Here is a 27,986-nt window from a genome sequence, read left to right as displayed (position 1 = left end):
CGAGCCGCCACCTGCCTGGCCCACGGAGGCGCCAGCTTGCCACCTCACTGGCTCCCTTGTGCTCCAGAGCCGCCCGCCCACACAGATGGGGCCCCCAGGGCGCCTCTCCACAGCCCAGAAAGGTCACGGCAGCCCTGGGAGGCCGGCAGAGAGTATCAAAGCGCCTCAGAACTAAGAGGTTTTCCTCCTCGAGTGGAATTTCACAGCCCGGTGGCCAATTTCTAAGTCATGCACGTTAATGGGCAGCTAATGAGGTATCCAGGCAGGGACCTGGAGGTGCCCCAGGCTCGCAGAGCCCAGATTAGGGAGTACAAAGCCAGCCGCTGGTGAGGGAGGAAGCTAAATCATCTCTCCCTGCGCCTCGGGGTGGATGGATGTGGGCGGAGGGTGCGAGCTATGCGGATTTTGAGCCCCAACCCGGCTTGGTCTGCGCCCTCCACCTGCCGCCCCCCGTGCCCGGCATCCTCCCCATCGGGCCGGGCCGATGACCTCCCTGCGCTCCTGGAAAACCTCCACAGGGAAGAGGTGGGGCTGAAACGCCTGGTCCAGCAAGAATGGCCTCTCCCAGGTCCCTGGGGGGACCCCAGAACCCAGAGGCCTTCCCGGGGCCCCTGGCTGAGCCTTCACACAGGGACTCCCTGCTCCTCCGATGCCTCCCTTCCCCTGCCCTTCACCTTCCTCCAGGGAGCCCTCCTGCAGCTGGGGTCTCGTGGTTACCCCTCCTACTCTTTGGACCCTATTTGTCTAGTCCTGGTCTCTTCATACGTCGGCCTTTCCTTCAGATAGGAGCCCTTCTCTTTCGCCTCTGACTCGCTGTGAGTCTGCGTGCGTCGAATGAGAGTGCACTCAGGCCCCAGCCCCATGGGGCGCAGTGTGCCGAAGGGTGGCCCCTGTCGTGCTGAGTAGTGTGCCCTAGAGCCTGTGGATGTGACCTTATCTGGAAAATGGGTCTTCTGCTTTGCAGGTGCAGTGAGGAAAGGATCTCGAGATGAGATCATTCTGGAATGTGTGAGTGGGCTCAAATCCCAGGACAGGTCACCTCCCACGAATAGGAGAGGACACAGACACGGGGCGGGTGTGGGAAGATGGCACCCGGAGGGACGCGGCCACCAGCCCAGCACCGCCTGGAGCCCTTAGGAGCTGGACAAGGCAGGAGGGATCACGCCCTGGAGCCTTTGGAGGGAGGGCGGCCCTGCTGGGAGAGAATAAATTCCCATTGTTTTGAGACCCCCAGCTGGTGAGTTTGTCAGGGCAGCTCCAGGAGGCTACTTGCGTGGGGGAAGTCACGCCTTTTTCTCTCTTCTGGAATCCTACTCTCACTCTCTGATTCAGTGCCTCCCGTCCTGGGTGCTGGCAGCCGGGCAGGGTGCGGGGTGAAGCAGGTTTTGGGATGACGCAGCCAGGGTTGAACCCCGGGCCGGTCACTTGCCAGCGGGCCCGCTCTGAGCCCCCTGCTCCACCTGCCTGAGCTCAGTGCCCGCTCTGTGTCGAGCACTATGGTGTCACCCCCTCGGGATTCGCTGTGGGGGACCCAGTGAGACGCCCAGCGCCGGCTACAGGGCCCAGTTCCCAGCATCGCTCACTCGGTGAGCGCCGGTCCAGCTGTGCGCTCCCGGTCCACAATCCTGGCTCCCTTTTCGCATCCATGCCTGCCACTCAGCAGGTCAAACGCTCACTCAACGCCTCTACGCGGAGCCTGCAAAGACCAACAGTCTGCTGGTGACACGGTCAGGGGATGGAGACCGTTGGAAACCACATGGAGAAAAGGCCCTGGGCGCTGATCTGGTGTCTGCCAGATAAGGACTGATCAGGTGAGGCTCTGGCTCCGGAGATGGTTCACTGCAAGCCGCAGTCCTTAAGAGGGGGTCCCTGCACCCGCTGTATCCGCGTCACCGGGGAGCTGGGTAGGAATGCAGATTCTCAGACCCACGGAGTCAGAAACCGCTGGGTTGTCTGTCACACAGCCCTCAATCTGGGTTGTCACGCACCCTCAAGGGGACTCGAGCGCGGGTGCCAGGAGTAAAGCAGGTTCACATTAGAATTCCGGATGTGACCTTCGTGGACCTGTGTTTTCCCGAAGGGGACAATTTCCTGTATTCTGCCATCTCAGCGGACAGCACAGCAGGTCGGAGAAGCGGTGTCTACTCAACGTCCGGTCCCAGACCAGCAACGCCCGCCTCCCCGGACCTCGGGAGTGATGTGGAATCTAGGCTCCACCGAGGGGACAGTGAATTCGAATCTGCCTTCTGACAAGACCCCAGGCGATTCACGTGCACATTCGTTTCAGGGGCCAAGCACCTGCTGACTGCCTGGGCCTTTGCACGCACTTGAGTCCACAGCGGGCCCCACAGCCCACTGCGAGCGGCAAGGTGGGCACACGGACCCCTTTGTGGATGGAAACTAGGCTTGGAGAGGTCACATGGTCTAGCTGAGCTCCGAGCTCTTAACCAAGCCCCCCTTCCTCAGACTGGGGGGCCTCGGAGAGGGATCCTGGGCCCAGGCCATTGACTGAGATCAGGTGCAGGCCTGCCCCTCCTGCTCTCCCAGCTGCCCTCCATCAGACCCTCAGCAGCCAGGAAAGCCCCGCCTCCTGGGAGGGGCCTTCACCCGGGTGGGGGAGGGGAGGGCGTCTTAAGACCCCCTCCTCAGGCTGGCAGTCGCAGACGCTGCGAGCTCTTGGGACCGGTGGCTCTGACCTCTTGTCCTTGTTCCCCTTGGTGTTGAGACAGGACCCTAACACGTGCTCTCTAGAGCTCCCTTAATTCCCGAATCGTCTCCCCACCTCGGGCACAGCTAGAACCTTCCTTCTTCCACCAGTGGGGCCCAAGAAATGCCGCTGAACCAGCTGGAGCGAGCCTGAGCCCCGTCCCTGATGGCTGACAACTATCTGATCTTGAAGCCTGGATTTGGGGGTAAGGGTGAGGGGCTGGGGTGGAGGCTCGGGAGAGGAGGGTAGGAGGTGCCCCGGTGAGGATAAACCGGGGCCTGGGAGCGGGTCACTTAAAAGGGCAGCCCGAGGCAGCCCGTGGCGTGGGGCTGTTGGGACAGATGGGTGACTCTGATTTGGGGAGCGAGGCCAGTCATAGCCAGGAAGGCAGTGTGAGAGGACTGCGCCTCTCCCCCCCGCCTCCCTGCTGCTTCTAGCCATGGAGGGACCGACGGCCGGCAGCCCAGGCCTCGCGGAGAAGCCGGTCCCCGCGGCCGCCAGCCCCTCTCTGTCCTCGCTGGGCGCTGTCTTCATCCTCCTGAAATCCGCGCTGGGGGCCGGCCTGCTCAACTTCCCCTGGGCCTTCCACAAGGCGGGTGGGGTGACCCCCGCCTTCCTGGTGGAGCTGGTAAGCACCTGCGGAGCATTTTTCGGGGCGGGGGGGGGGGCGGGTCTCCTGGGGTGGGATCCAGACTGGAATCCTCAGCATCCCTCCTGAGGGGCTGCCTGTTGTAGAAACGACCCCTTTGGAGACTCCCGTTTGCGTCCGCTCTCTGCTCAGCTGCCGCGGGCCAGGGTCCTCCCACCGCAGCCCCGAGTGGCGAGCACCCCTAGGCTGTTGCGGGTGGGGGGTGGGGAGGCGCCTGCCTCAAGTGATCCTCTGCAGGCGGTCACCTGGCCAGTCGGCTCCTCTCACCGGCTGGTTACAGCTCGATGCTGAAAGTTGAGCTCTGCGTGCGGTCGGATCGGGTGTAAGATGCTGTGACCCCCACCCCCCCACCCCACACCCGGCCTGGCCCGCCGCCCCGTCACAGCCGTGCAGCCAGTCCTGCCAGCTGCATGTGGAGCCTGAACTCCCTTCTAGAAAGGCCAGGGCTGGACAGCCCCAGCGGAGAAGGGCCGCTCGTTAGCACAGCTTCATTTTATTTGCGAAGATTCTCTTTCCGCAGCTGATAGCAACAGCTGAGTTGTGTGGGGAGCTGGTCCACAGACGTGATCTTAAATGCCTTTTTATGGCGGCCAGCTGATCGGGGCCACGGGGCCTTTTCTGTCCTTCGGGAAACTGCCCGGTCCTAGCTTGTGTAGTGTCCGGCCTATGAAAATAGGTAACCGTGGGACGATAGGGCAGGAGTTTCTTTGGGGGACAGGACACGAGAGAGCTCCGGGGCACGGTGGTGGGTTCTCAGTCCTGACGGGTTAGGGTTGTACGGGTGGATCGGTCGTATCTCTTCCAACGATACGTGTGTTCTTTTAACCCACAACCCATGGGATTTTAGGAGAGTAATTGAGACTCTCTGGGTTTCTGAGATCTCCTTTATCCAACTGGGGCAGGATAGTAGGAATCCCAGGTGCAAAGACATACAGCCCGAGAGGCCTGGACAATCGCTTGCCCTGTGGCTCTGATCTCCGGGCAGGGGCGGGCCTGGTAGCACATTGGGTAGAGGTCCCTGGTCTCCAGGTGGCCTGTGTGGGTGACAGGCCTGGTGGAGAGTGATATCAAAGTCCCAAGGGTCTGGGGCGCCTGGCAGGGTCGGTCGGTAAAGCATGCGCGACTCTTGATCTCAGGGTTTTGAGTTCAAGCCCCATGTTGGGCCCCGAGCCTACTTAATTAAAAAAAAAAAAAAAAAAGCCTGCGGGGCAGCTGGCTCGGGTGGTGGGCTGGGGGTCACCCTGGCCCCACGGTCCTGCTCCGCAGGTCTCCTTGGTCTTTCTCATCAGCGGGCTGGTCATCCTGGGCTATGCTGCCTCTGTCAGCGGCCAGATGACCTACCAGGGTGTGGTTGGAGAGCTGTGTGGCCCGGCCCTGGGGAAGCTGTGTGAGGCCTGCTTCATCGTCAACCTGCTCATGATCTCCGTGGCCTTCCTCAGGGTGATTGGGGACCAGCTGGAGAAGCGTAAGTACTGGCAAAGGAGTGGGGGGCACCCCCGGGGGGCTTCTGGTTGATGAGCGGGATGTGGGTACTGGGGGGGCCTTGGGGGGACAGCAGAGGCCAAGGCCACCCCTGAGCTCCTTACATTGTGGCAGAAGGAGTGGTAATGAGCACCCTGGGAGTCATGGAGGGGGAGGGGCCGTGCTGGATGTCTAGTGGGGAGAATCCAGTTTACAGATGGGGAAGCCAAGCCAACTGCAGAGAAGTCCCTTTGGAGAGCGAGCCAGTAACACCTTGAATCTGGGGATGGACGTCCAGGCCTGAGCCCAGGCCCCCTTGGCTTCTCGTCCCCCATGGACCGTTTCCCTGCAAACTCTGCTAGCCACATCGTGTCTGCTTTGATAGGTTTCCTTTTTGTTCTCTTCAGCGTACTTGCGAGTTCTTGCTGGGATTTCTTCCTGGACTCACAGGTGTTGACGGCTTGTGTGGTTCAGTTTCCACTTACTTGTGGAGTTTCCTAGATCGCTTTCTGGTTTCTGCCTTAGTTGTGCCACGGTCGGAGAACACGCTCCATGTGGTTTCAGTCTTTGGCCTCGGAGACTTGCTCTGGGCCCCCATGTGATCAGTCTTGGTGGGCGCTCCGGGGGCCCTTCAGGGACGTGCCTGGTGCAGTTGGGTGGAATGTTCTGGAACGCTGCATCGGCTCTAGGTGCTCCACGGCTTGGATGAGATCCTCCCTAGCCTCCCTGATTGTTTTTCCAAATGGAGTTACTCCCTCAGGTGGTGAAAGGCGAGCGTGCAAATCAGCTGTGTTTGCAGGTTGGTGTGTTTGACCCTTGAATTCTGTCCATTTTGGCCTCCTGGTGCTCGAAGCTCTGTTGGCAGGCTCCCACCCGTGAATTGTCCCGCGAGGATCGTGAAAGATCGCCTCTTGTCTCTGGTAATTCTTTGCCTTCAAGTCCAGCCTCTCTGTCACACGTCTAGTCCGTCCAGCTTCCTTGAGTGTTTGCCTGGCTTCTCCCCCTCCTCCCACCCCCCCACCCCCCGCCCCCCGCTGGGTCTTTGACTGTGAACTTAAAGGTAACTTGGGAGTTTCAAGTATGTTTCCTGCGGACGTCACGTAGTTGGGTCTTGCTTTTTTCTTTCTTTCTTTTTTTTTTTTTTTTTTTTAAATTGTCTCGACAGTCTCATTGTTTAACTGGAGTGTTGCAATTTTTAATTGGAAGGTGGTTAGCCATACGCTTGGATTTTGGTCGTCTGTTTTGCTATTTCTTCTGTCACTTGAACCAAAGGCCCCAGTGCTGGGGGTCCCGAGGTTCCAGGTGCCCGTGTCTTGGGGGGGGGGGGGGTTGGTGCTTGTATCCCGAAAAGCATGGAGGTTGGCGAATCTGAATCTCCCAGTGGATAAAAGGGGCACACAGAAGCACCCTCTCGGCGTGAGGTGGAGGTCATGTCCGGTTCCACCTCTGGGCAGAGGTGGTTGCACCAGAAGGCAGCTGGAGTGATCAGAGCAACCTTGAGGACGCAGACCTCCTCCACGGGCTCTGGGCAGATGGCCTGGGGTGTGCTTGTGTGTTAGTGGTTAGAGGGTTGGGGATGTGTTGTCGCTGCAGGCTTCTTGGCAGGGGGGCCAAATAAAGACTGGGGGTGCCTGTGGCGGGTGGGGTGCTTGGTGTCCTTGTGTGCAGTGGGTACCGATGACTTAGAAGTGACAGGTGCTGAAAGACGTCAAGGAATGTTCTAGAAAGTTGAGGCCTCGGGAGGGGCTGCTGGAGCCCAGATGTCCGAGCTGGGATCCTGGCTGAGGAGATCTAGATGCAAAAGCGGGGCTTGTGTCCCTTCCCAGAGGCCATGTGGGTCTGGCACTCCCCGAGGTCTCTGTGCACCTCTGGGTGCGTGCATTCCCCTGGCGTCTGTGGCCCGGAATGCCTGCTTTGCTCTCGTGCCTGATGCCTGTGTAGAGTGACCTCGGGGTGGGACCCTGGGACCCCTCCCCCACCCCCCCAGCCTTGCAGAGGTTCGGTAGAAACAAGCTACTCGGGTAAGGTCTTGGCTTCTGTGCGTGGCTGGCTTGCATTTGGTGAACAAAGAAGGGTCACAGTCCAGCACAGCAAGCGCCCCCAAGTGGGCCGTGAAGCATCTCTCAGCTCCCAGCCCTCCGCAGCAGGGCTGTGGGGACCTGGGAGGAGGGACACCCCCCCATCCTCCCCCCCCCTTTCGAGCCCCAGGCCATCTTGCTCCTCCCCCAATGCTCTCCCCTCCCCCACGGGCCTTGCCTCTTCTGTCAACTTCAAATTCTCCATGTCATTGTGGTGGGGGGGGGGGGGACACCGGTCTGCGTTCTTCCGTTCCCCCTACTGAGAGGTTGGTGGGAGGCGGGGAGGAGTGTGTGTCCCTTGCCCCCATCAGCATGGGCTCTGAGACAACGTTGGCCCAGCAGACTATGGCAGATGTGACATGGTGCCCGTTCCAGGCCCAGCCTTTAAGCGGACAATTTCCCCCGGGATCTTCGGGAGCCCTCAGTTGCCCCGGCCTAACCTCCTGGAGGGTCCTTGTGGGAGAGACCCCAGGACTGCATGGAGGGCTCAGGCGTCCCCACCAGACACCCAGTGTTGAGCCATCGCGGACCCTCCAGACCAGCCTACCCGTGGGCCATCCACGCACCCCCACGTGACCCTAGCTGGTCCCACGCGGAGCAGAACTGGCCGGCTCAGCCCTGCCCTAGTTCTCCTCCAGTCCCTGGCGTGTGACAAAGCCGTCGCCCTGGGCCACTGTTGTGGGGGGTGGGGGGGAGTTTATCAGGGGGACGTTTACTGGCTCTCAGTACCAGCTCCCCCCTGACAGGCTCATGAGCAAACAGAAAAGCATCTTTTATGAGCGGATTAGGGCCCAGGTGCCTCAAGGGCAGGCCCCTTGGCCTCTTCCTTGTTGCGGCCCCTCTAGCAGAAGGTCACCGAATGGCTGTTGAATGAACCTGCGGCAAGGTTGCTGCCCCCGTGGTGGCACGTGGCAGGTGGGGCTCCTTGCCCCTGCCGACCCCGGCCCGCCCGGGAGCAGGGACCCCTGTGGCTGGGGCTCTGTGCCTGGGGGGTGCTGGGGCCGCAGCTCTGAGCGGTCCCCACCCTCTTGCCCTCCCTGCCCTCAGTGTGTGGCTTCCTGCTGCCCAGCGCCCCCCCGGCCCCGCAGCCGTGGTGCGTGGACCAGCGCCTCACCCTGACCCTGCTCTCCGCACTGGTCATCCTGCCCCTGTCCGTCCCGCGCGAGATTGGGTTCCAGAAGTACACCAGGTACGGGTGGGGCTGCGGACGCTTCCCTGCCAGGGTCCCCACCTGTGCCGGCGTCTGCAGGTGGGGGGTGGGGACGGGGGGTTCTTTCTGCCAGGGATTAGGGGGGCGGCCAGCTCTGGTCCTCCCCTTTTGGAGAAGAGAAAAAAAAGGGACAGTTACCCAAGTAGCACATACGCGGGGTAGAAAAGAGAGATAAACAAGAACGTGTATTGACGTGGCTGCTATTCTGTGATTTCATTATTACAGATGGTTTATGTGCACAGTCACGGGGAGACCCCAGATATACACTTGGGTTCCACCTTGCAGTCTGAGGTGTTTTGGGTTTATTTGTTTTTAACGTTTATTTGTTTTTTGAGAGAGAGCACAAGCAGGGGAGGGGCAGAAAGAGAGACACAGAATCCGAAGCAGGCTCCGGGCTCCGAGCTGTCGGCACAGAGCCGGACGTGGGGCTCGAACTCAAGAACTGCATGAGATCGTGACCTGAGCTGAAGTCAGAAGCTTAGCCGACTTAAAACTGCCCCTTTATATATAAATTTCGGAAAATAAAAAAAAAGCTTGGCGAAAGGACTCACCTGAGTTTGCAACCTGCCTTCCCCTGTTGCGTCGTGAATGCCAACAGACTTTTTACCTTAGAACTAGAATGGGGAGAGAGCACGTGGGGGACCCAGGTCCCCTCTGGGCTCCAGCCCTTGCCTGGCTCTCCTGTCGTGTCAGCAAGGTCAGGGGCGCACCCCGCTTTGGTGTGGCCGAGCCGAGGGCGTCCCGGCGTGGGTGCCACATCGGAATGCTGTCTTGTTGGAGGGATGGGGGCTCCCGAAGCTCTCGGACCTGACGGGTGTCGGCCTGGCTGGGAGCTCGACGCCTCTGACCCCTGGGCCTCAGACAGGCTTCCCGCTGTCCCCATGGCACAGACACGGAAATCGAGGCTCGGAGCAGTGGGGACCTTGCCTGACACCTAGCCGACGTGGGCCGCGCTGGCCCTCAGACGGTGCTCTGTGTCACCCCGGGCTGCGTGTGGCAGGGCCCGTGTTCCCGTGATGGGGTGGCTGTACCGTGGAGGCCCCTAACGCCACGTTCCGTGTGTGTCAGCATCCTAGGCACCCTGGCCGCCTGCTACCTGGCCCTGGTCATCGTGGTGCAGTACTATACCGGGCCCCAAGGCCTTGCTCGTGAGCCCCGCCCCGCACAGAGGTGAGTGTGAGGGGGCGGCCGTTCATGGCTTCCTGCGTGAGGCCGAGAGGTGGGGGTGGGGAGGGGCTGTCCTGCAGAGATGCTGCACGGTGCCGAGGGCTTGGGGTTTGCTGGGAAGCCACTGCGGGGCTGAAATCAGATCTGCTCGTGGCAGGGCCACCTCCACGGGCACGTGACCAGCAGTCACCCAGAAGGGCCCTGCACGTGGCTGAATGGCCTGCTGTTGCAATCCTGAATTTCTTTTTTTTTTTAAGTTTATCTTTGAGAGAGACACACACACACACACACACACACACACACACACACACACAGTTCGAGCAGGGAAGGGGCAGAGAGAGAGAGGGGGAGACACAGCATCCGAAGCAGGCTCCAGGCTCCAAGCCATTAGCCCAGAGCCCGCCGCGGGTCTCGAACCCGTGAACCGTGGGATCGTGACTTGAGCCGAAGTCGGGCGCTTAACCGACTGAGCCCCACCGGGCACCCCGCCATCCTGAAATTCTTCCCTGAACAAGGTGCCAGCGTGTTCATTTTGCGCCAGGCTCCACCAACTTCGTGGCCTCTTCTGGCCGACCGATTGGAAGCAGGACCACAGAGAAGAGGCTGGGGCGACTCTGAGCTTTGGGCTTGAGCGCTGGGAAAGGTGGCAGTGCTGTTTCCTGGGGTGGATGAGACGGGAGCAGGGGCGGGGGGAGGAAGTCACGTGGGGACATGTTATGTTGGAGGCGGTTCTGAGACCTCCGATGAAGACGTCAGGTGACCAGTCAGACCTGTGTGTCTGGAGGTCAGAGAGGGGTCTAGACTGGAGGGAGAAAGGCCGTGGGTGTCGGCCCCGAGGGGGCATTTGGGGCCGCCAGCCTGGGTGAGAACGGTACGCTGAGCCAGTGGTGGCCAGTCCGGCACCAGGAGGTCAGGGACAGGAGGAGGAGTTGTTGGGAGAAGAGAAGGAAGGAGAAGGTGCAGAATGGGTTAGCTTGGCGGGGCGGGGGTGGGGGAGTTCTCACTAGTGCCTCGAAGGAAGAATCCTTCCTGCCCCTTCCAGCTTCTGGTGGCCCCGGCAATCTTTGGCGTCCCTTGGCACATGGTTCTATCCCTCTGTCTCTGTTTCCATCATATAGGACCTTCCCTTGTCTGTGTCTGTCTGTTCTTCTGGTAATAGCACCACCCCACTCCATTGTGACCTCAGCTCGTTTTCCCTCATGACCTCTACCAAGACCTTGTGTCCAAACAAGGCTTTGTTCTGAGGTTCCCAATGGATACAAACTTGGGGGGATGCTAGTCAACCCAGCGTAGAGGAAGATAGAAAGTGGGCCTCAGCAGTCAGCAGAATTTCAAGAGGGTTGGGGTGATGGCCGCCAAAATGCTGTTGCTGGGTCACGTAGGACTGAGTCCCAGCTTTGAATTTAGCCACGGAGGCTGCTGGTGATGGGACGAGAGTTTCATGAGGGCGGGAGAAGGGGCTGAGGGTCCCAGTGGATTGGGCCCAGGGAAGAGAGTTCTTCTGAGAAGGGGAAGAGAGGAGTGGGCAGGAGTTGATGGGGGAACCAACACCAGCAGGTGCTGCTTATATCTCACTCCGCTCTGTCCCCCCAGGTGCCAGAGGCTGGTACCCAGAGCTTGTCAAAGGGAGCTGGGGGTCCTCATCTGGGGGCCCCTGAGGGGGGGCCGGACCTCAAGGCTCTGCCCTGTGTCTGGCTCCGTCCTCTCAGGCAGTTTGGGTGGTGGTCAAGCCATCCTTGCCCTATTGGATTTGATGGATGCTGCCAGTGCCCCCGCCCCCGACCTCGATGGAAACGGAAAGTTGGGAATTCCTTGTAGCCCTGTCCTGCGTGGAGAAGGTCAGCTTAGCAAATGTGAGCACAGGTGTCTTTAGAAGGTGCAGTGTGCCACACGCATCCTTTTCCTGGTAATTAAAAAGCCTGTCTCACAGCCCGGCTCAGCTACGTTTTCCTGGTATTGTTTAAAACTCCTCCTCAAGTGGCGGTTGTTGTGAGTCGAACTTTTTGCGACAAACCCCTGTTCTTGTCCGTTTGCAGCCCCTCCTCCTGGACCTCCGTGTTTAGTGTCTTCCCTACGATCTGCTTCGGGTTCCAGGTAATGGCCACGTGCGGGTGGAGGTGCGTGGCTTGGGGAGCTGTGGTGACTCTGCTCCCTCGGGAGAGGGTGGCCCTGTGTCAGGAAAGATGGTGGAAGACTCGCTACGGGGCGAGGTGGGCGGTCTCCTGGAGGCTGTGCGTGTCGGTTGGCATCTGGGCTCGGTGAGGGGTGAACCGCTGTTGAACCTGGGCACCCGGCCTCTGCCGACACCAGCAGCACATCTGTTGGGTCCGCGGCAGCGTGTGGGGCTCCGGAGCTTGTTCCCTCCTCTGCGAAATTCTCCCGGGGCCATCTCCCTGACTGGGGACCTGGTGCCACCCGCTTAGACGGAATGCCTTTATGCAGGTGGCTGCTGTCCCTGGCGCCTGGGGGAGGAAAGATCCTGACTCGGGAGGCGTTCGGGGGCCGGGAGGCGTACCGGGCAGAAAAGGGGAGTTTGTGACGAGTGGCACAGAGTGAGGGCGGGCCAAACTGTGGGAGGCGACAGGCGAAGGGGAGTGGGTTCACCTAGTGAGCCCGGGAAGGGAGGGGGCCGCAGGCAGGGGAGAGGCGGCGGGAGAGCTGCAGGGGTGAGGTCGGTGCCCCCCGCCCCATGGTGTTAGAGGGGTGCAATGGAGGCCGTGGGCTCCTCCCCCGAGGGGGTTTCCAGTCACCTGGCAGGTGCTCCCTGACTCGTTTCATCCATTGTTGATTTTAGGAAAGCTTCGCCTCCATCCTAAGAACAGCCGCCCCCGCCACCCCCAGACACCCCCAGACACCCCCAGGCGGGTCCCAAAGCAAAATCGAGTTCGCAGGGCAAGTGGTGTTCGGCCCGACAGCTGTGCCTTCTCGCCTGACTTGTTCCTCCCCTGCTCTGTCCTCCAGCTCCTGTTTGTGCTTTTTCCATCTTGCGTTTTCTTTGAGGATCGTTAAAAAAAAAAAAAACAACAACCCTGGAACGTTTCCATTTATCCTCTTTATAAATCAGTCGAAATATCGCTTCTGGGGCTCAGCAAGCCGCTCGCAGGAACGTCTCCCATTTCTTCTCGCACGCCCCATATTTTCAAAGAGCTAAAGCGACGATTTTGTTGTCAGCGGTTTGGCCGCGGCCTTCATCCCTCTCTCCCGCGCCCGGGCACCATATGGTGCGGCAGGCTTGCGCCGCGGGGGCCGCTTTCCAGATGCTTCCGAGGGCTGCCCCCCTCACCTTTGCCTCGGCTCCGTCAGCCGGTTCTCCTAGCAACCGGGGCCTGGGCTGCGGTTTCCAGGGACACGGGAGGCAGCGATGAAGAGCTGGGAGAAGACAGACGCGAATCGCAGGGTGGGGGTGGGGCTCAGGCCAGAGGAGACCAGGATCTGGGGGTGCGGGGGTGGGGGCGGAGGGCAGTTGAGGGTGAAGAGGGAGAGAGAGGAGGAGGGGCGGCCTGCTGGAGGGGTGGCGCGGGACGGGCAAGTCTCCTGTTGGCCTCAGGAGCTCTGACCAGGCCAGACCGCTCCCCGCCCCCTCGAGCGAGCAGCGGGGCGCCCCGTCCAGCCTGCAGCGCAGCGCGAGGGCCGTGGAGGGGCAGACGTGGGGCGCGGGCTCAGCTCCCAGCCAGCTCGCCACCCCCGGGACTTCTGCGCGGCTGCTCTTTTTAAACAGCCGTGTTGAGGTCTAAGTCCCGTGGCAAACAGTTCACTCATTGGCCGCAGGCGACTCAGAACGCTGGCGACGCCCCGAAAGGAGCCCTGTACCTGGGGCCGGCCGGCCCCCACGCCCTGGCACCCACGTGTCTCTCTGCGGATCTCTTTCGGGCGTTTGATTCTAAGGGGGTCCCTTGGTCCCGGCTTCTGTCCCCCAGCGTGCTGCTCTCCACGTTCGCCCCTGCCGTGCCCTGTGCCGCTCGCTGCCCCCCTTCCTGTGGCTGCGGGGTGGTCGTCGGCCGCATTGAGTGCAGCCTGCAGACTGCTCCTCAGCCGGTGGGCGTGTGACCTGTTTGCGCTCCCCGGCCAGTGTGCTCCTTCGCCTGCCGTTTCTCCTGCCCTGGGAGCAGAGGGACAGTGCCATCCCAGCCCCTGTCCCAGCCGGGCAGCCCTGTCCTTGGGAGCCGTGTAAAATCTGGTGTAAAAGCAGGAGAAACGGCCCAGGGGTCTTGGGACAACCTGGGGGGAGGGCTGGACGATATCCTGCCACAGCCGAGCGTCTTGTCCCCACCCCTGCACTTGGCCGTGCCCTGGAGACCCCCACCGCGTGGCGTCCTGGGCGACCCCAGGGTCTGTGGGCCTTGGGGGTTGGTGTGTATTCGGGAGCAGGGATGGGGAGACAGTTCGGGAGACCCCCTGTCATGGGCTCTGGGCCGTTCTGGGAGCCATGCGGATGTACCTGAGAAATGCCATAGGGGCAGGTACAGGAGGCGGGAACCTGGGTCCCCTGGCTTCCCCTGGTTTCCCCTGGTTTCCCCTGGTTTCCCCTGGTTTCCCCTGATTGAGGCTCCCCTTGAGGATAAAGCCCCCAGGGCCTCGCTGAGCCAACCTGCAGCCAGCAGGCTCCTGCAAGGTCAAGGCGGCCTGGGGCAGCAGTGTCGGGGGGGGGGAGGGTGTGTGCGCTCAGTCTCCCCCGGACGGGATGCGGCCCCTGCAGGGGAGTTGGGGAGTGAGTGTGTGTGTCCCCCACCTCTTCTGAGGGCGTGCCCCTCCCCATCATGCTCCACGAGGCGGGGGGGGGGGGGGCTATGTTTGCTTGACTACGTGGCATCTCACACTGGCACCAAGTGGGACTATTAAGCATTTGAGTGCTGGGGAGCCGGGGGTGGGGGAGGCTTCCTGCTTGCTGGGTGGGTTAATGGGTGTGTAATTGAGTCCCCCTGGAACGTTCTTTAGCTACGTGCTGGGCTCTGTGTGTGGCCTGAGCTCAGAGGCATAAGCGAAGCCAATGTGGTCCTCACCCTGATGTAGCTAACAGATCCTGAACAAGCAAACCCAGAAGTGCTCGGGAGGGGAGGGGAGGGGAGGGGAGGGACACAGGGAGGAGCTCAGTCCTGCTGGGGAGAGCTTTCTGAAAGGAAGGGTAGGTGCTGGCCGTACCAAGAGAGAATCCCAGATAGAGGACCCAGCAGAAGCAAATGTCCTGAGGCAGCAAGGAGGAACAGAGGTGAACTGAGCTCAGGGGGTGAGGAAGGCGTGGCTAGCAGCCTGGAGAGTGGGCAGGAGGAGGTGATCCGCATGTTTGGTTTTGATCAGAAGGGAGTAAAGAGGCTGATGTGTGGAAGGAACCATAGAACAGTCTGGAAGCCATAGGGGACATCAAGGTAAAGTCTTGCCTCTCAACCCCGGCTGTGTGGCAGTCAGGGTCTCCTGGGCTGCTGGTGAAATGCCGCTGCCCAGGTCCTGCCCCAAGTAAATGAAGTCCTTGACGTTGGCCATAGGTGTTTTATATTTCAAACTCCTCATGACATTATTAAGTATACGTGAAACATATAAATCGTGGCTGTGTCTATTCCCGTGCAACCCTCAGCCCAGTCAGGATCTAGAATGTTCCTGGTAACCCCACAAGCTCCCTTGTGACCTGTCCTGCTCCACAGCAGCCCCCTTCTGTCACCGGAAGCGGTAGTTCTCGACTAGGCGCAGTTCTAGGGGCCCATTGGGCAATGTCCAGAGACGTTTTTGGTTGTCACAATGATGGCGGATGTGTTCCTGGCGTCCAGTGGGTCCCCACCAGGGATTCTGCCCAGCATCCTGCAGCGCACAGGACAGCCCCCCCCCCCCCCCCCAGATGTCAAGGGCGCTGCAGTCCAGAACCCTTGCCCCAGGGCGGTTAACTTGTAACCGGAACTTCATGTCCCCGGAAACACGTTTTCTCGTCTTGCTCAGCGTTCCGGCCGCGAGGCCGTCCTGTGCGAGGTTGTGTTCGTCCTTCAGGGCTGTGTCGTATTTCCCGGGTGACCGTCTGCCGATCTCCCTGCTAGACTTTCTACTGTCGGCGGACCCGTGGGTGGCTTCCTGTGCTTTGGGGCCCGGAGACGTTCGAGGTGGCTCCCGGTGCCTCGGGCGCCCCCTGAGCCCCGCCCCTGCCTCGCAGTGTCACGAAGCCGGGGTGTCCATTTACTGCAGCATGACCCATCGGAGCCTCTCCCATTGGGCCCTGGTCTCCGTGCTGTCCCTGCTGGCCTGCTGCCTCGTCTACTCGCTGACAGGTAAGGCAGCACCAGCACACCGCGGAGCTGGGCAGGGGGCGCGGGAGACCCCGAATCACGTGTGCCCGAGGAGTGCTCACTGCGTGCCCGGCCGCGCCGTGCCGGGTCCGGGAGGTGTCACAGCTCTCGCCCGTTTACTCCTGACCCCCCTGGGAAGTCCCCATTTCACGGAAGGAGTAGCTGAGGCTCAGACGGCTTCCGTGGCTTGTCCGGCAGGGCCCCCCGACTAGACGTGCAGAGCCGAGACCCTGCCGGTACGCTCCACACCCTGCCACACAGATGTCCGATGGGACGGTAGTGACCGTCGCGTGGCATGATCTCTGGGTAGCGATCTACAAAACGCCCTTGTGGCTTTGACGGACGTGGGTGCCCACAGACCTGGGTTCCAGGCAGAAGGGTCTCCGAGGGGCGCGGAAGTGGGCCTCAGAGACGGCTGGGACCTGCTTAGGGTCACACAGCGTGCCCCTGGCACAGCCCAGGTCTCAGGCCCAGGCTGACTTCTGGTTGGCTGCTTCCCTCCCGCCCGGGGCTTTGGAGCCCCTGACCCGGGGAGCCCTTGGGCCGCTGCAGTGTGCCAGCCACTGTGGCCCACCGTGGTCACCCAGGAAGCTTGCTGACCCACGACGCCGTCAGTTGTGGGAGGACAGCACGGGGACGCGGCTGCCATGTTACGCAGCGCCCGCTGTCCGCGGCGTTCCCCGTGCTGTGCCCCCCGTCCACGTCTCCCGCCAGCACGGCGCCCTTCTAATCCGCCCCCCTCCCCCGGCCTTCCGCCCTCTCGGCCTCCCAGGGGTTTACGGCTTCCTGACCTTCGGGGCCGAAGTTTCTGCGGACATCTTGATGTCTTACCCAGGCGACGACGTGGTCATCATCGTGGCCCGGGCCCTCTTCGGAGTGTCCATCGTGACCATCTACCCCATTGTGCTCTTCCTGGGGAGGTGAGGTCCGGCCCGCGGGGCCCTTGTATGTCGGTGCCTGCTCCAGACTGAGCCGCGGGAGGGTCGGCGCGGCCCTTGGGGAACGGCGCCCGGTGACGGGCCGGAGCCCCGCTGGGGGTGCACGGTGCCCGGTGGGGGCCGGCGCGGGGCTGGAGCCACCCGTGGTGTGTGGCCTTCAGGTCGGTGATGCAGGATTTCTGGAGGAGGAGCTGGTGCCTGGCGTGTGGGCCCGGGGCCCTGGCGGAGCCCTCGGGGCCGTGGGTCCGGGTGCCGCTGACCGTCCTGTGGGTCGCCGTGACGCTGGCCATGGCCCTGCTCCTGCCCGACCTCAGCGAGATCGTCGGCATCATTGGCGGGATCAGCTCCTTCTTTATCTTCATTTTCCCGGGTGAGGCCCCTGCTCGGCTCGGCTCTGCCCGGTCTCCCCGTGGGGGACTCGAGGGTCTGGAGGGTGGGAGCCCCGCCGAGGCTTTACTGACCGGACACGGGCCGTGGACTGTACGTGCCTTGAGTTAAACGTCTCCGTGACCCTCGATGGGTGTACCCGCTGGGAGTGCTGTCGTCACCCCATCCTGCAGGTGGTCAGAGAGAGGCCCAGCGGCCTCCCGGGGCGGGGCGCAGGGAGTGCCGGGTCAGCCTTGGCCTCGTCCAGTCTCCGGTGCCACCGTGCACTGTGGGATTTCTTTTTTTCTTTTCTTTCTTTCTTTTTTTTTTTTTTTAACCTTTCTGGGCACGTGAAATTTACGCGGTTCAAAGGTGCCCTGTGAATGTCGTCTTCTTGTCTTGGTCCCCAGACCTGGGAGGCAAACACGATCTCTGAGACGGGTGTTTCGTACAAAACCTTCCCCGTGTGGGTGGCTGGAGCTCCAGTCAAGGAGGCCTGAGGCTTTTTGCAGCCTGGGGAGCCCGGGGGACCTCCCAGAGGAGGCAGCGCTCAGGGCTTGTCGTCGGAGAGGCTCAGGGGGGCCGAGGTGTTAGGGGGATGGTGAGCTGGGTCCGTGGGGACGGGCTCTCGAGCTCCGGGCCGCTCTGGGTTCAACAGTGGAGAGCTGGAGTGGCCCCGTGTGTCCTTTGCAGGTCTGTGCCTCATATGTGCCGTTAACGTCCAGCCTGTGGCTGCACGCGTCAGGTAAGTGTCCCCAGACCAGGGTGGCAGCGTGGGCGCTTGAGGGGCTCAGAGGGAGCAGAATGGGAATGTGGCAGGGCCCACGGAGGTCACGTCCTGCCGGTGAGACGAACGACAGGCCACGGGGCTTGGCTTGTCCACGGTGACACGGTGTCCGAGCCAGGAATCGAACCCCTGCCAGCCACACTGGGGCCCGCCCACACGCTACGGGTGCTCAGCCCTCCCTTGCCCTCAGAGGGTGATCGTCTCTGCCGCGAGCTGTGGCACAGGCGGGTCCCGTTGTGGGGAACCCTGCGTTGTGGAGGCCGTGTGGCCGGAGGGGTAACACGTTGTGTCTGCAAGGTAGCGAGTCTTGGCTGGACCCTTGCTCAGTGCCCGGCCCTCAGTCCTCTCCTTACGATACCAGGATACCCATCCTACAGACGAGGGGGCAGACGCTTGTCCACAGGCACGTGACAAGTCAGGGCGGCGCTGGGACTCAACCCGGGCTGACTGGGTCCGGGCCTCACGCCTGCCTCCTCCTCCCTGCTCCACGATGTGGGTTAGACAGAGGCTTTGGGGCTCCCCCTCTTTCCCAGAAGAGGGCCCTCATCTCCAGGGTGGCCTGGGCTATGACTGGGGCCCTGTCCTTTGCCCTCAAGGGGCCCAGCTGACCCCCCGAGAAAGAGAGTGCACGCACGGGTTTGCCACACCTCAGCAGGGGCCTGTGTGGCTCTTCCTTCCCTTCCACAGATGTGGGAACTGAGGCCGAGGCAGGTAAAGGGACACTGTCCTACGTTTGCCGGGGCGTTTAGCACAGCAGAAGTGCGTTTTGTCCCAGCCGAGGCCGCACGTCCACAGTCAAGGTGTCGGCAGGGCCAGGCTCCCTTTGAAACCTCTGAGAGCCGCTTCTGTTCTTGCCATTTCCTGCTTCTGGTGGCTCCAGGTGTCCCTGGCTGGTGGCTGCCTCACCCCCATCTCTGCCCCTCTGGGGCTCTCTGCCTCAAGTCCCCATGTGCCTTTCTATAAGGACACCTGTCACTGCCCTGAGGGCCCGCCCCAAACGCAGCATGATCTCCTCTCCGGATTTTTAACTTCGTTACATCTGCAAAGACCCTGTTCCTAAATAAGGTCACGTTCACGGGTTTGGGGTGGACACGAATCCTGGGGACTGCCATTCAGCCCAGGACAGATGCTCCTGTGTTCCAGCAGCCAGGGGCTTGGGTCCCCCCAACCGGAGGCCAGTGTCTCTCTCCTTCCCTCTCGCCTCATCGAGCCCCGGCCTGGTTTTCCCACAGCCGTGGGCAAGGCTTCCTTCCCTTCTGGGGGAAGAGCTTTTCTGGATGTCTCTGAACCTGACTCGGGCTTGGGGCGGCCGCGATGGTCTGGGGCCTCCTACGTGCGGCTGTTTCTCGGCAGTGGTCTTTGAAAGCCCCGCTGCTTCTGTTTTGTGCCTGGATCCAAGCTCACAACAGTTGTTACTGGTGGGCTTTGAAGGTATTTTTAAACTCTAGAGCTGCCGTAGGGCCTCTGATCCCTCAGAACCGCTCTAGGAGCCTGCAGGCCCGAGAACATTCCCCACGCTCTCCCCACCTCCGTATTGGGGGCGTTCACGATTCTGTCTCGCTCGAGACCGTCTTTCCGTAACATCGGGTCCTGTGGCCTTTGTTAATGGGGCCAGAAATGTGTCTGGCCACCCTGCCATCTGTAGGAATTTCATTTCCTTGTCTGCACGGTCTCTGTTGGTGCGTCGGGAAGCTCACAGATGTGGCCTCAGTGGCTGTCAGGGCGACCGCCTCTGCCCCCGTGGCCAGCTGCTGTCCCCATCGTGGGTGACTTCGGGCTTTCTGCTCCTTCATCGTTTTCAGGGGGGCTTCATGCCCCTCCTCCCGTTGCCCCCAAAGGGAAGGGACTGGAAAAGGGTCTCCCTCCCCCAGGGGAGGAACAAGATAAACAGAGGCAGTGAGTGGTTTTAATCGCAGGGGGCCCTTCTCTCCCCTTGTCTTGGAAACCCCTCCCGACAGGTGGGGGGGGAATACTTTGGGTTTCCTTCCAACTTGGTGGCTCTCCTGGCTTTGTGTGATCAGCCTTCGGCATGCACTTGGCTGGTCTGTGCAGAGCTCCGGAGGAGAGCGTGCTCGATGTGTATTTCTTGGCCTGGCAGGTGCTGTTTGGAGGCGTGGGGAGTGGTCTCCGTGCTCGTGGGCACCTTCATCTTCGGGCAGAGCACGGTGGCAGCCGCCTTGGAACTCCTCTGAGCGGGAGGGGGTCGGCCCGGCCCCCATGGCTGCCCTGGTGCTGCTGCCTGCGTCCAGCTGTGCGACCCGTGTCCTTGCCTCATAAAGATGCTGGAGAAATGGATACCTTCTGCCTCCTGAGGCTGCTCATTTGGGCTTCTGCTGGTTCAGAGGGTTTCGGGCTCAGTGCCGAGGAGGGCGGATTCGGGCCCTCGGGCCGCCCCGACAAAGACCACAACCTGGGGGCTTCGAAGGGCAGAAGGGTCCCCTCGCCGTCTGGGGGCGGGAGCCCGAGATGCAGGTGTGGGCAGGGCCGCGCTGCCTATCGGGGAGGATCCCCCTGCCCCTTCCAGCCTGCGGTGTGGCTGGCCATCCGTGGCGGTTCTTGGCCTTCCCTTCCGGCGTGGTCATCTGCCCTGTGTGTCCCTCCAAGTCTCTTTTTTTTTTAAAGTTAGAGACCGTGAGGTCCAGTGGGGGAGGGGCAGAGGGGAGGCGGCTGGAGGATCCCTGCGCTAACAGGAGAGAGCTGGGCACGGGGCTCCAACTCGCAAACCGCGAGATCGTGACCTGAGCCGAAGTCGGACGCTTAACCGACAGAGCCACCCAGGAGCCCCGAAATCTCCCTCCTCGTTTGAGACCCCAGTCATTGGATTAGAGCCACCTTCGTCCAGGGTGACCTCATCTGAATTTACTTCCTTAGGGTCTGCAAAGATCCTGTTTCCAAACAAGGTCACAGTCACAGGTTCTAGGAGTGGGGACTTCAACCTAATACTTCTGAGAGACACAGTTCATAACAGAAGTAGGGGCTGAGGCCCAGGGAGCCCTGCTTTGGCCTGCGCTCCGATGGGAGGGTCCCAGGGATTGTCCCTTTCCCTCTGGCTGGACCGGAAGAGCCTGGAAACCCAGTGAGCTGTGTGCGGTTCCCTCCCGGCCCCCCCCCCCCCCCCAATTCCGGGTGTCATGCCTGCGGCTGAGGGCGAGGGGCCCAGAGGTCTGCCCCAGGGTCAGGGTCGGGGGAACGGGGGTGGGGGGAGAGGCAGCTTGCGGCCCAGCTGCTCCTGGGTCGCTGTGCTTGCCAGCGCTGACCCTCTACGGGGCCCGGGGTGTCCTGGAGGTCGCTGCATTCGGGCCGCTCTCCCTCTGCCTTGGGACGTCTGCCGGAAGCCGGCGGTTGGCTGTGGCCAGATCCAGGAGGGGCCGACATTTGAGGACCTCTCCCTCAGGGTAGGCAGTGGGCCGGGCTCTGCTGTGTCGTGTGACGTGTCCCTGGCCAGTGGTGCCAGGACCCTTTTTGTGTTTTTTTCCAGCCTGTCCACCTGCATGATTTGCTTTCAGCTCTAACTCCCCTGCCGTCAAGTTCACCCTTGCAAAGTGTACGATTCAGTGGGTGTTAGCCGAGGCACAACGTTGTCCAGCCGTCACCAGCTGGACGTTTTTGTCACCCCAGGGAAACCTTCACTCATTAGCAGTCACTCCCCAGCCCCGGGAACCGCAAATCTGCTGTCTCTGCAGATCTGTTCCTTCTGGACGTTCTGTACGAATGGACTCGTTCGATACGCGGCCTCCGTATCTAGCTTCTTTGAGGTCGCGTGATGTTTTCAAATTCGTCCATTTTACAGGGGGAGGCAGCTGAGACTTGGAAAAGTCCAGGCTGCTTGTCCTGTGAGCTACAGAGCTGGGGTCGGGACCAACCGGGGGGTGGGGGGGGGGGGTCACGTTCCACTGTCCACTTTCTTTCTAGTGCACACTCCCGAGTGGCCAAGGGGGTGTGACCCCATCCACCCAGCCCCAGGACGAGGATGCCCCTGCTGCCTCCTCCGTCCTGGTTGCAGGTGTAGACTCTGACCCAGTAATTGGGGCACCAGCGTCTCCTACACGGGCCTTCTGACCAGCTACACACCCTGCCACACACCGTGGGTCCGGTGGCCACGGAACCAGGACAAGGTGCTACGGCAGAAGTGCCCCACAGCCAGCGGTGAGAACGGAGTCATCGATCAGTTGTCCCCTAGATGCTTCCCCAAAGTGCTGTGGCGGTGGCCGGGAAGGCTGGGGCCGTGGCGGGGCCATTCACGGAGTCTTTGAGAAGAATGAAGTGTGGTCGGGTGAGGGTAGGACCATAAAAGGGGGGCATCGCGTGAACTGGCTTTGGACTCAGACTACTGGCTTTGAGCGCTGGCCCTGCCATTTGCGATGTCAAAATTTGGGGAGCTTATGAACCGCATGTGGGCATCTGGCATGATGTCAAGTGGGCTCTCTGTGAAAAGAGAAGGTGATAACATATCTACGGCAGCCATGTGGGGAGACCTGGGCAACGGTAGTTTTATTTCCAGAAAACCTAGGTTGAGACTAGGCGAATAGTGAGCTTCCTAGCAGCCAAGGGAAAAGGGAAATAGGATCCTCGGGCTCATCCAAAAGCAGGAAAGGGTAACAGGGAGGATGAGCACTGACAGTGCCGAGAGAGAAGAGACTGGGGCTCTTCAAGGGGTGATGCAAACCACCACTGGGGACGATAATTTTCATCTCAACCTGTGTCTGGTACAGATGTGATCCTCATAGGACTGTCAGCTCAGCCATCATCATGCAAGGACACAACGTGGTCAGAGAAACGCCGGCTGGGCCGTCACCCTCTGATGTCCCCCCGATGGAGGTACGAGCTGACCTGGGGCTGTCCTCTGCCACTAAGGGACTCCCTCAGGTTTCTGACCGCAGCGGGAAGGAAGGGCTGAAGGGGTGTCCCGGACCCAGGGGACCGTGGTGTCACGGAGGGCTTTGGGCATGGGCTCCGGGTCTACAGCCTGCCATCTACCAGCTGTGCGCCCTTGGCCGGCCCTTGTGCTCAGGTTGCTAACCCAGGAAAACCGCCTTGGGGCCTTGTTCAGCCTCGGCGTCCTCCCTCCGGTGGGTCAGTACCCACTCCTTCCTTCTGCCTCCTGGGCCTCAGTTTCCATCCTCTGGCTCTCCTCCAAAACAAAGCCAAGGACAGCCCCTCCCCCTGCCCCGGGATGGCCGTGAGGGTGAGTGGCAATGGACTTGAAGAGCTGGCGGCACCGAGCCTGGCCTGTCACCGGTCCCGGTCCGCGGTGACACCTACGCGTGAGCGTGGAGACCCTCTTGTCCAATACTAGCTGCGGCCGAGACCGAGTGCTGTTTCGGGGGTACAGTGATTGGCTCTCTGCCCTGAGGGGCGCGGGGGAGCACCTTGCCACTGGGTCAGGTGCCCCCAGGCAGTCGGGCAGGGACACCAGCCCCGGGTGCTGCCGGTCCCCTGAGGACCTGTGCCCCTTCCCCACAGGACGGCCCCCGCACGCCTCCGGCGGGAGGTTTGGGATTTGAACTGGGCACAGCAAGAATGTCGTCGGCCATCGAACGCAGGTGGTGAAGGTCTCCATTTGGGCAGGTGAGTTGATTGGGGTTTTTTGGGGGGGGGGCGGTTAATTGAGGTGAAATTTATATAACACAAAATTAACCATCTTCACGGGTGCGATTCAGGGTCGATCGGTGTTGTGTGACCACCGTTCGTTCCCCAAAACGAAAGCCCACCCCCCTCAGCAGTCGCTCCCTCCTCCCTCTCCCCCAGCCCCTGAGAGCTGCTCATCTGCTTTCCGTTTCTATTGACTTAACCGTTGCAGGCATCTTGTCATGTGAGTGGGATCACGCGCTGTGTCACTTTGTGACTTGCTTCCTTCACGCGGCATCCCGTTTGCAAGGGCCAGTCGTGTTTGGCACGGGTCGGTATTTCCGTCTTTTTTTGTGGCTGGATAATACTCCGTTGTGTGGCCGGACCTCGTTTTGTTTGATCCTTTGTCAAAGGGTGTCGTTTCCGCCTTCTGGGCCGCTGTGAATAAGCCGCTGTGAACATTCGGGCACAAGTATTTGCTTAAGTGCACTTTGCTGTGTTTTGGGGCACAGCGTGTGCCTGGGAACGGAACGGCCGGGCCCTACGGTAACGGTCGTTACACGAGGAACCTGACTGGGGTCTACCGGTGCCGACCCGGAGCCGTTCCTCCCCAGCTGTCTGGGCCGTGTGGCACCGGAGTTCGGGCACGGGATGGGGGCCGGCAGCGCTGGGTCTGCATCCAGGTGGCGGCATTTGCTTGCTGTGTGACCTCTGGTGAGTTACTTGGCCTCTCTGTGTCCCCCCCCCCCCCCCCCCCCCCGGGAACCTCCGGCTCCCAGGGTGACACAGGCAGCCTGCGTGCCTGGAGGTGACATGCAAGTTGTGGGAGCTCTGATGCCTTTTAGGGTGGAAATCTGTTCTCCTCAGAGCCTGCTCCCACCCCCTCAGCATCCAGGGAGGCTCCGAGAGCTCGTGGGCTGCAGTCAGCAGAGATGAGCCAAGAGCTAGGGCCAGCGGGTGTCATGGGTAGCACAGTGTAACCCGCCCAGCTCCCGGGGATCCTCGGCTGCACCCCAGAGAGCCTCAGCCCTCTGAGAATATTTTTTGAAATGTTTTCGACAGGGTGAGCACGAGTGGGGGAGGGGCAGAGAGAGGGAGCCACAGAATCCGAAGCAGGCTCCAGGCTCCGAGCGGACGGCACAGAGCCCGATGCGGGGCTCGAGCCCCCAAACTGTGAGATCATGACCTGAGCCGAAGTCGGACGCTTAACCGCCTGAGCCCCCCCCCCAGGCGCCCCTCTGAGAATATTTTTAAAACAGCTGAGCTCAGAGCAGCCCCCGCTTCGGGGGCGCTTCCCGAAGCTGCCGGTGGGACCCAGTGATGCACCATTCTTGGGGGCCAGGCAGTCTTCAAAGAAGGGTCTCCCCCCCCCCCCCCTTCCAGATGAGAAACGAGGGGCTCTGAGAGGCTGGCTGCGAGCACCTGCAGCTCGGACCTGCGCCGCTAGGACTCAAGTCTGCTGCTTCCGCTTCCTACGAGCCCATGCCGTGTTGGTTTTGTACAAAGGGCCAGCGTCGAGCCCAGCCAGGAGGCGGCAGGCGGGAGCCCGAGCCGGCGGGATGGCCTGGGCAGAGGACCTTCCCAGCAGTGACCGCTTTGATCCCTCCCCCTGTCACAGGCTGCCTGTTCCAGGCACATCCTTGGCCCCGGGGTTCCCACCTGCCCTGGTTTCCGGCCTCCCTCTGTCTCTGCCCTCCCTCCTGCCTTGGGAGGGGGATCCGTGGTTCTCGCTTTCCTCGTCCTTTGCTGCTAGCCAAGACAGGGGACCGAAGAGGGGAAGTTAGGAGATGGTAGAACAGGACTTGACGTGAGGGGTAAGTCTAGGGTCTCGGTCTCCTGTGTGGTTGAATAGCTCGTTGACGGGTGTGCCAAGACTGTGCCCGGAGCCGTCTGGCCTTTGCCCTTGGCTCCTGGGACGTGACCTCTAGGACCTTGGAATGTCCCGACCCCAAACGTCTTTGTTGAGCCGGGGTCTCAGCCCAGAGGTATCGGCTTGACCTCCGGAGGGGCCGGAGGACTGGCCTCCAGTGGAAACTGATCCCTGAGGTTCGGGTCGGCTCCTTGCCTGGTAATACTCTATGCACGTCGTCGCTGGGACAGGAGGGGACAGCTGTAAGCTCTGTGCCTGGCCGCTCGTGGACCCCGGCACGTCTTTCCTGGGCTGATTTTAGTCTGTACCCTTTTGTTGCTGGGTTCTGGGAGTCCTAATGCATTACCGAGCCAGAGGGTGATCCTTGGGGCCTCAGGGAACTTTGTAACAGGCACCAACTTGTCAAAATGCGTACCGTCTTACAGATAAGGAGACAGGGTGTGATGTGGTCAAAATTTCACAGCTAAAAAGGGGCCCCAGACCCCGTGACAGCTTCACTCCTCTAGCTGCCGTCACTAGAGCACGCGGAAGAAAAACACAGCACACGGCCGTTCCCGACCAGAGTTTATTGGGGCCTGACGGCCGAGCACAGCACGGGCTACGTGGGCTCTACTGTCCTGTGCGGCCCTGGCACAGGCCTAGGTTGGGCACTACAAGGTCTTGGGTCCTACCAGGACGCTAAGGCAGTGGCCAGCGGAGGGGAGGGTCATGCGTGGCCACTGGGGTGGGGGTTCCAGGAGGCCTCCCTCTCCCTGCTGCCCTCTGGCTCCAGCAGGGGTCTGGCAGCTCCGAGGCTGCTCTGCCTAGGGGGGTGGGGGAGTAGGGGGGGGGGGTCTGGGGGGACGGCAGGGGGTTCTCCTTCACTTCACACAGCAGGGAACTACATTCTTGTCTGGAAGTACAGTGAAAAGACGGTATGTGTACCAAAGTTTCTAGAAAACAGGGGGCAGGGTGGCAGGTTCATCCGAAGGCCTCGAGGAGGTGGTCAGTCACGGCCCAAGGTGCACCAAGCAGCTGGGAAGGGCAGGGGGAAGACACTTGAGGCAGAGCAGGTGGCCTCTTTCCCCAAGGGGACCACGGCCAGGGTGGGAAGCACATGTCTGGCTTGTGGGGAGGTGCTCGCTGGGGGCCCTAGGAGCCACCCTGACACTCTGCCCTCTCCCTGCAGCCGACTCTCCCACTCATTGAGATCGTAGCCCTGCCCTTCGTGTTCAAGGGCTGGCCTAACACTCCAGCCCTGGGTCTCCCTCCTCTCTAGGACCCCCTGCACACCCAGCTTCCCTGTACCTGGCACCAAGATCCGGGAGAAGGCCTCAGGCTGACTCAGCGTGTCCACCTTGACGTGCCGGAAGGCCTTGCACACGGGGCTCTGCAGGTGCCTGTGAGTCGGGGGATGGGGGGGTGTTGAGCCTCCACGGGAGCTTGCGAGGAGGCCCTGCCAGAGACGGGGGGGCTTCCCCTGCCCAGGCAGCCCGGCTCGGTGCTTTCAGCCCTGGGGGGAGGGGAGGCTGACGGCTCTGGCCTCGGAACAGCCAGTGGTCGGTTGGTGGGGAGAACAGCCAGGTCCTTTCTGGAGTTTTAGCCACAGGGGTAGCAGGTAACAAATGCGAGCAACCTCGGCCACCAGGGTGGGCCAGGAACCCGGGTTCACAGCCCAGCTGGGGGAAAGGGGGTCCCTCCAGGTGGACATAGAGGCGTTCAGGGCCCCTGTGGGCCCTGTGAGGCCAGCACTCTGCAGCTGGAGGCCCGAGGAGCCAGGGACCCTTGGTGCCCTCCCCCTGCAAGGAGGCTGGGGCAGACCACTCACCTCCTCCACTCCTCCTCTGTCTCCCAGAACTCATAGACCACGAAGGTGAGGCCATCAGCCAGCCTCACTGCTGCGATGCTGGGGAGAGAGAGGCTCCAGCTGGAGGGCTGCCCCCCAAGAGCCTGGCAGAGGTGGGAGGGGCCCCTAGCACTGGCCCTCTGCTGTGTTCAGTGAGGATCCCCGCCCCCTGATGCCAGGCCCGGTCCCGGAAGGTGGCCAGGAAATACTGAACGAATTGCAATGAAACGACACTCGAAAAGGCCTTACCGCCATTTAAAAACCCCACCTTTCAAAATAAAAACATCTTCCTCCTTCTGCCTTCTCTGTAATTGTTTCATTTAACCCTTAAAACTCTCCCGTGACTTGAAATTGACCCAGCAACGGGGCGGGGGAGGCCAGGCACCTGTCCCTTCCTGTGTGATCATGACCTGTGTGCCTCCAGGCCCCTCCAGGGCCTGGAAGAGGAGGGAAGGGACTCCCCCGGTGAGAAGGCAGCTGGCCTGGGGTGTTGGGTTCCTTCCTCTCGAACCCTGGCCTGACCCACCCCCCACTCAGAACACAGCCCGAGCCCCCAGGAGGAGAGCTCTCTCGCGCAGGTGCCGATCTCCGTGTCATTCCAGGTAATTCCATGTTTCACCGGACAGGAGGAGCCGGGAAGCAGGACTGCTAATGGCATCGTTAGTTCACCAGCTCCAGCCTCCGACCACACCTGGAGCCGGGGCTCCCCCTCCCACCCTCCCCAACCACCAGATGCACGTCGCCTGCCAGTCAGAACCCATGGCCCTTTGCGCCGCTTGACAAAGGTCATGGGGGCAATGGGGACTATCTGCATTTGGTTACCGGGGGATGAAAGCGAGCCCGGGGACCGCATTTGCCTGGCCGACAGCACACGGCATGCGTTGGGGGCGCGCCCGTGGGCAGGCAGGCGCAGGGTGCAGGGACGACGGTCATTCCACAGGCGAGAAGCCCCTCGGCGTCCTGCTTTCCCCTCCTCCCACGTTCTCCCCCCACCATGAGCTCTCGATCGCCCACCTGCACGACCGCACCTGGCCTGCCGTCCTAGCGTGGCCCGGAAGAACCTGTACGACGCCCCCACCAACACTGCTGGCCGC

At 61.5% G+C, this 27,986-nt stretch overlaps 2 protein-coding genes across 9 annotated transcripts in view; one reads left to right on the top strand and one right to left on the bottom strand.

Annotated features, from left to right (window-relative positions):
* The first annotated feature begins 732 nt into the window (after positions 1 to 732).
* SLC38A8 (solute carrier family 38 member 8) lies at positions 733 to 27,187 on the top strand. 8 transcript variants are annotated; one of them, XM_078439095.2, is made up of 18 exons: positions 733 to 1,811; positions 2,288 to 2,369; positions 2,818 to 2,912; positions 3,145 to 3,335; positions 4,623 to 4,821; positions 7,943 to 8,084; positions 9,174 to 9,275; positions 11,309 to 11,366; positions 15,406 to 15,520; positions 16,311 to 16,458; positions 16,638 to 16,846; positions 17,536 to 17,587; positions 19,728 to 21,024; positions 21,108 to 21,775; positions 22,342 to 22,447; positions 23,093 to 23,197; positions 26,326 to 26,448; positions 26,902 to 27,187. In XM_078439095.2, exons 3-13 carry the CDS (start codon positions 2,873 to 2,875, stop codon positions 19,819 to 19,821), a joined length of 1,350 nt encoding a protein of 449 aa, XP_078295221.2. In that variant the 5' UTR covers positions 733 to 1,811; positions 2,288 to 2,369; positions 2,818 to 2,872; the 3' UTR covers positions 19,822 to 21,024; positions 21,108 to 21,775; positions 22,342 to 22,447; positions 23,093 to 23,197; positions 26,326 to 26,448; positions 26,902 to 27,187. The 8 variants fall into 8 exon arrangements, with proteins under 8 accessions (XP_078295221.2, XP_078295223.2, XP_078295222.2 ...); XM_078439097.2 differs by lacking the exons at positions 733 to 1,811; positions 2,288 to 2,369 and having other exon boundaries at positions 21,108 to 21,173; positions 21,313 to 21,775; XM_078439096.2 differs by lacking the exons at positions 733 to 1,811; positions 2,288 to 2,369 and adding an exon at positions 23,812 to 23,911.
* Positions 25,619 to 27,986, bottom strand: part of NECAB2 (N-terminal EF-hand calcium binding protein 2) — a 28,986-nt gene continuing 26,618 nt past the window's right edge. The window contains exons 11-13 of the mRNA XM_078439104.2: positions 26,875 to 26,952; positions 26,355 to 26,446; positions 25,619 to 26,081 (exon numbers count right to left, since the gene is read on the bottom strand). Of these exons, the coding sequence (XP_078295230.2) occupies positions 26,053 to 26,081; positions 26,355 to 26,446; positions 26,875 to 26,952 (199 nt within the window). The 3' untranslated portion in view covers positions 25,619 to 26,052. The remainder of the gene's footprint in view (positions 26,082 to 26,354; positions 26,447 to 26,874; positions 26,953 to 27,986) is intronic.

Source organism: Panthera onca, chromosome E2, assembly GCF_046562875.1.
Source record: "Panthera onca isolate mPanOnc1 chromosome E2, mPanOnc1 haplotype 2, whole genome shotgun sequence".
NCBI classification, from domain to species: Eukaryota; Metazoa; Chordata; class Mammalia; order Carnivora; family Felidae; genus Panthera; species Panthera onca.
This window is presented reverse-complemented; position numbering and strand designations above follow the sequence as displayed.

Bases quoted from the DNA above. Each gene is read 5' to 3' on its own strand.
- SLC38A8 (XM_078439095.2), top strand. From the start codon at position 2,873: ATGGCTGACAACTATCTGATCTTGAAGCCTGGATTTGGGG. The intron at 8,085-9,173 runs GTACGGGTGGGG...CGTGTGTGTCAG, and splicing joins GGGTTCCAGAAGTACACCAG to CATCCTAGGCACCCTGGCCG. The intron at 11,367-15,405 runs GTAATGGCCACG...CCTGCCTCGCAG, and splicing joins CGATCTGCTTCGGGTTCCAG to TGTCACGAAGCCGGGGTGTC.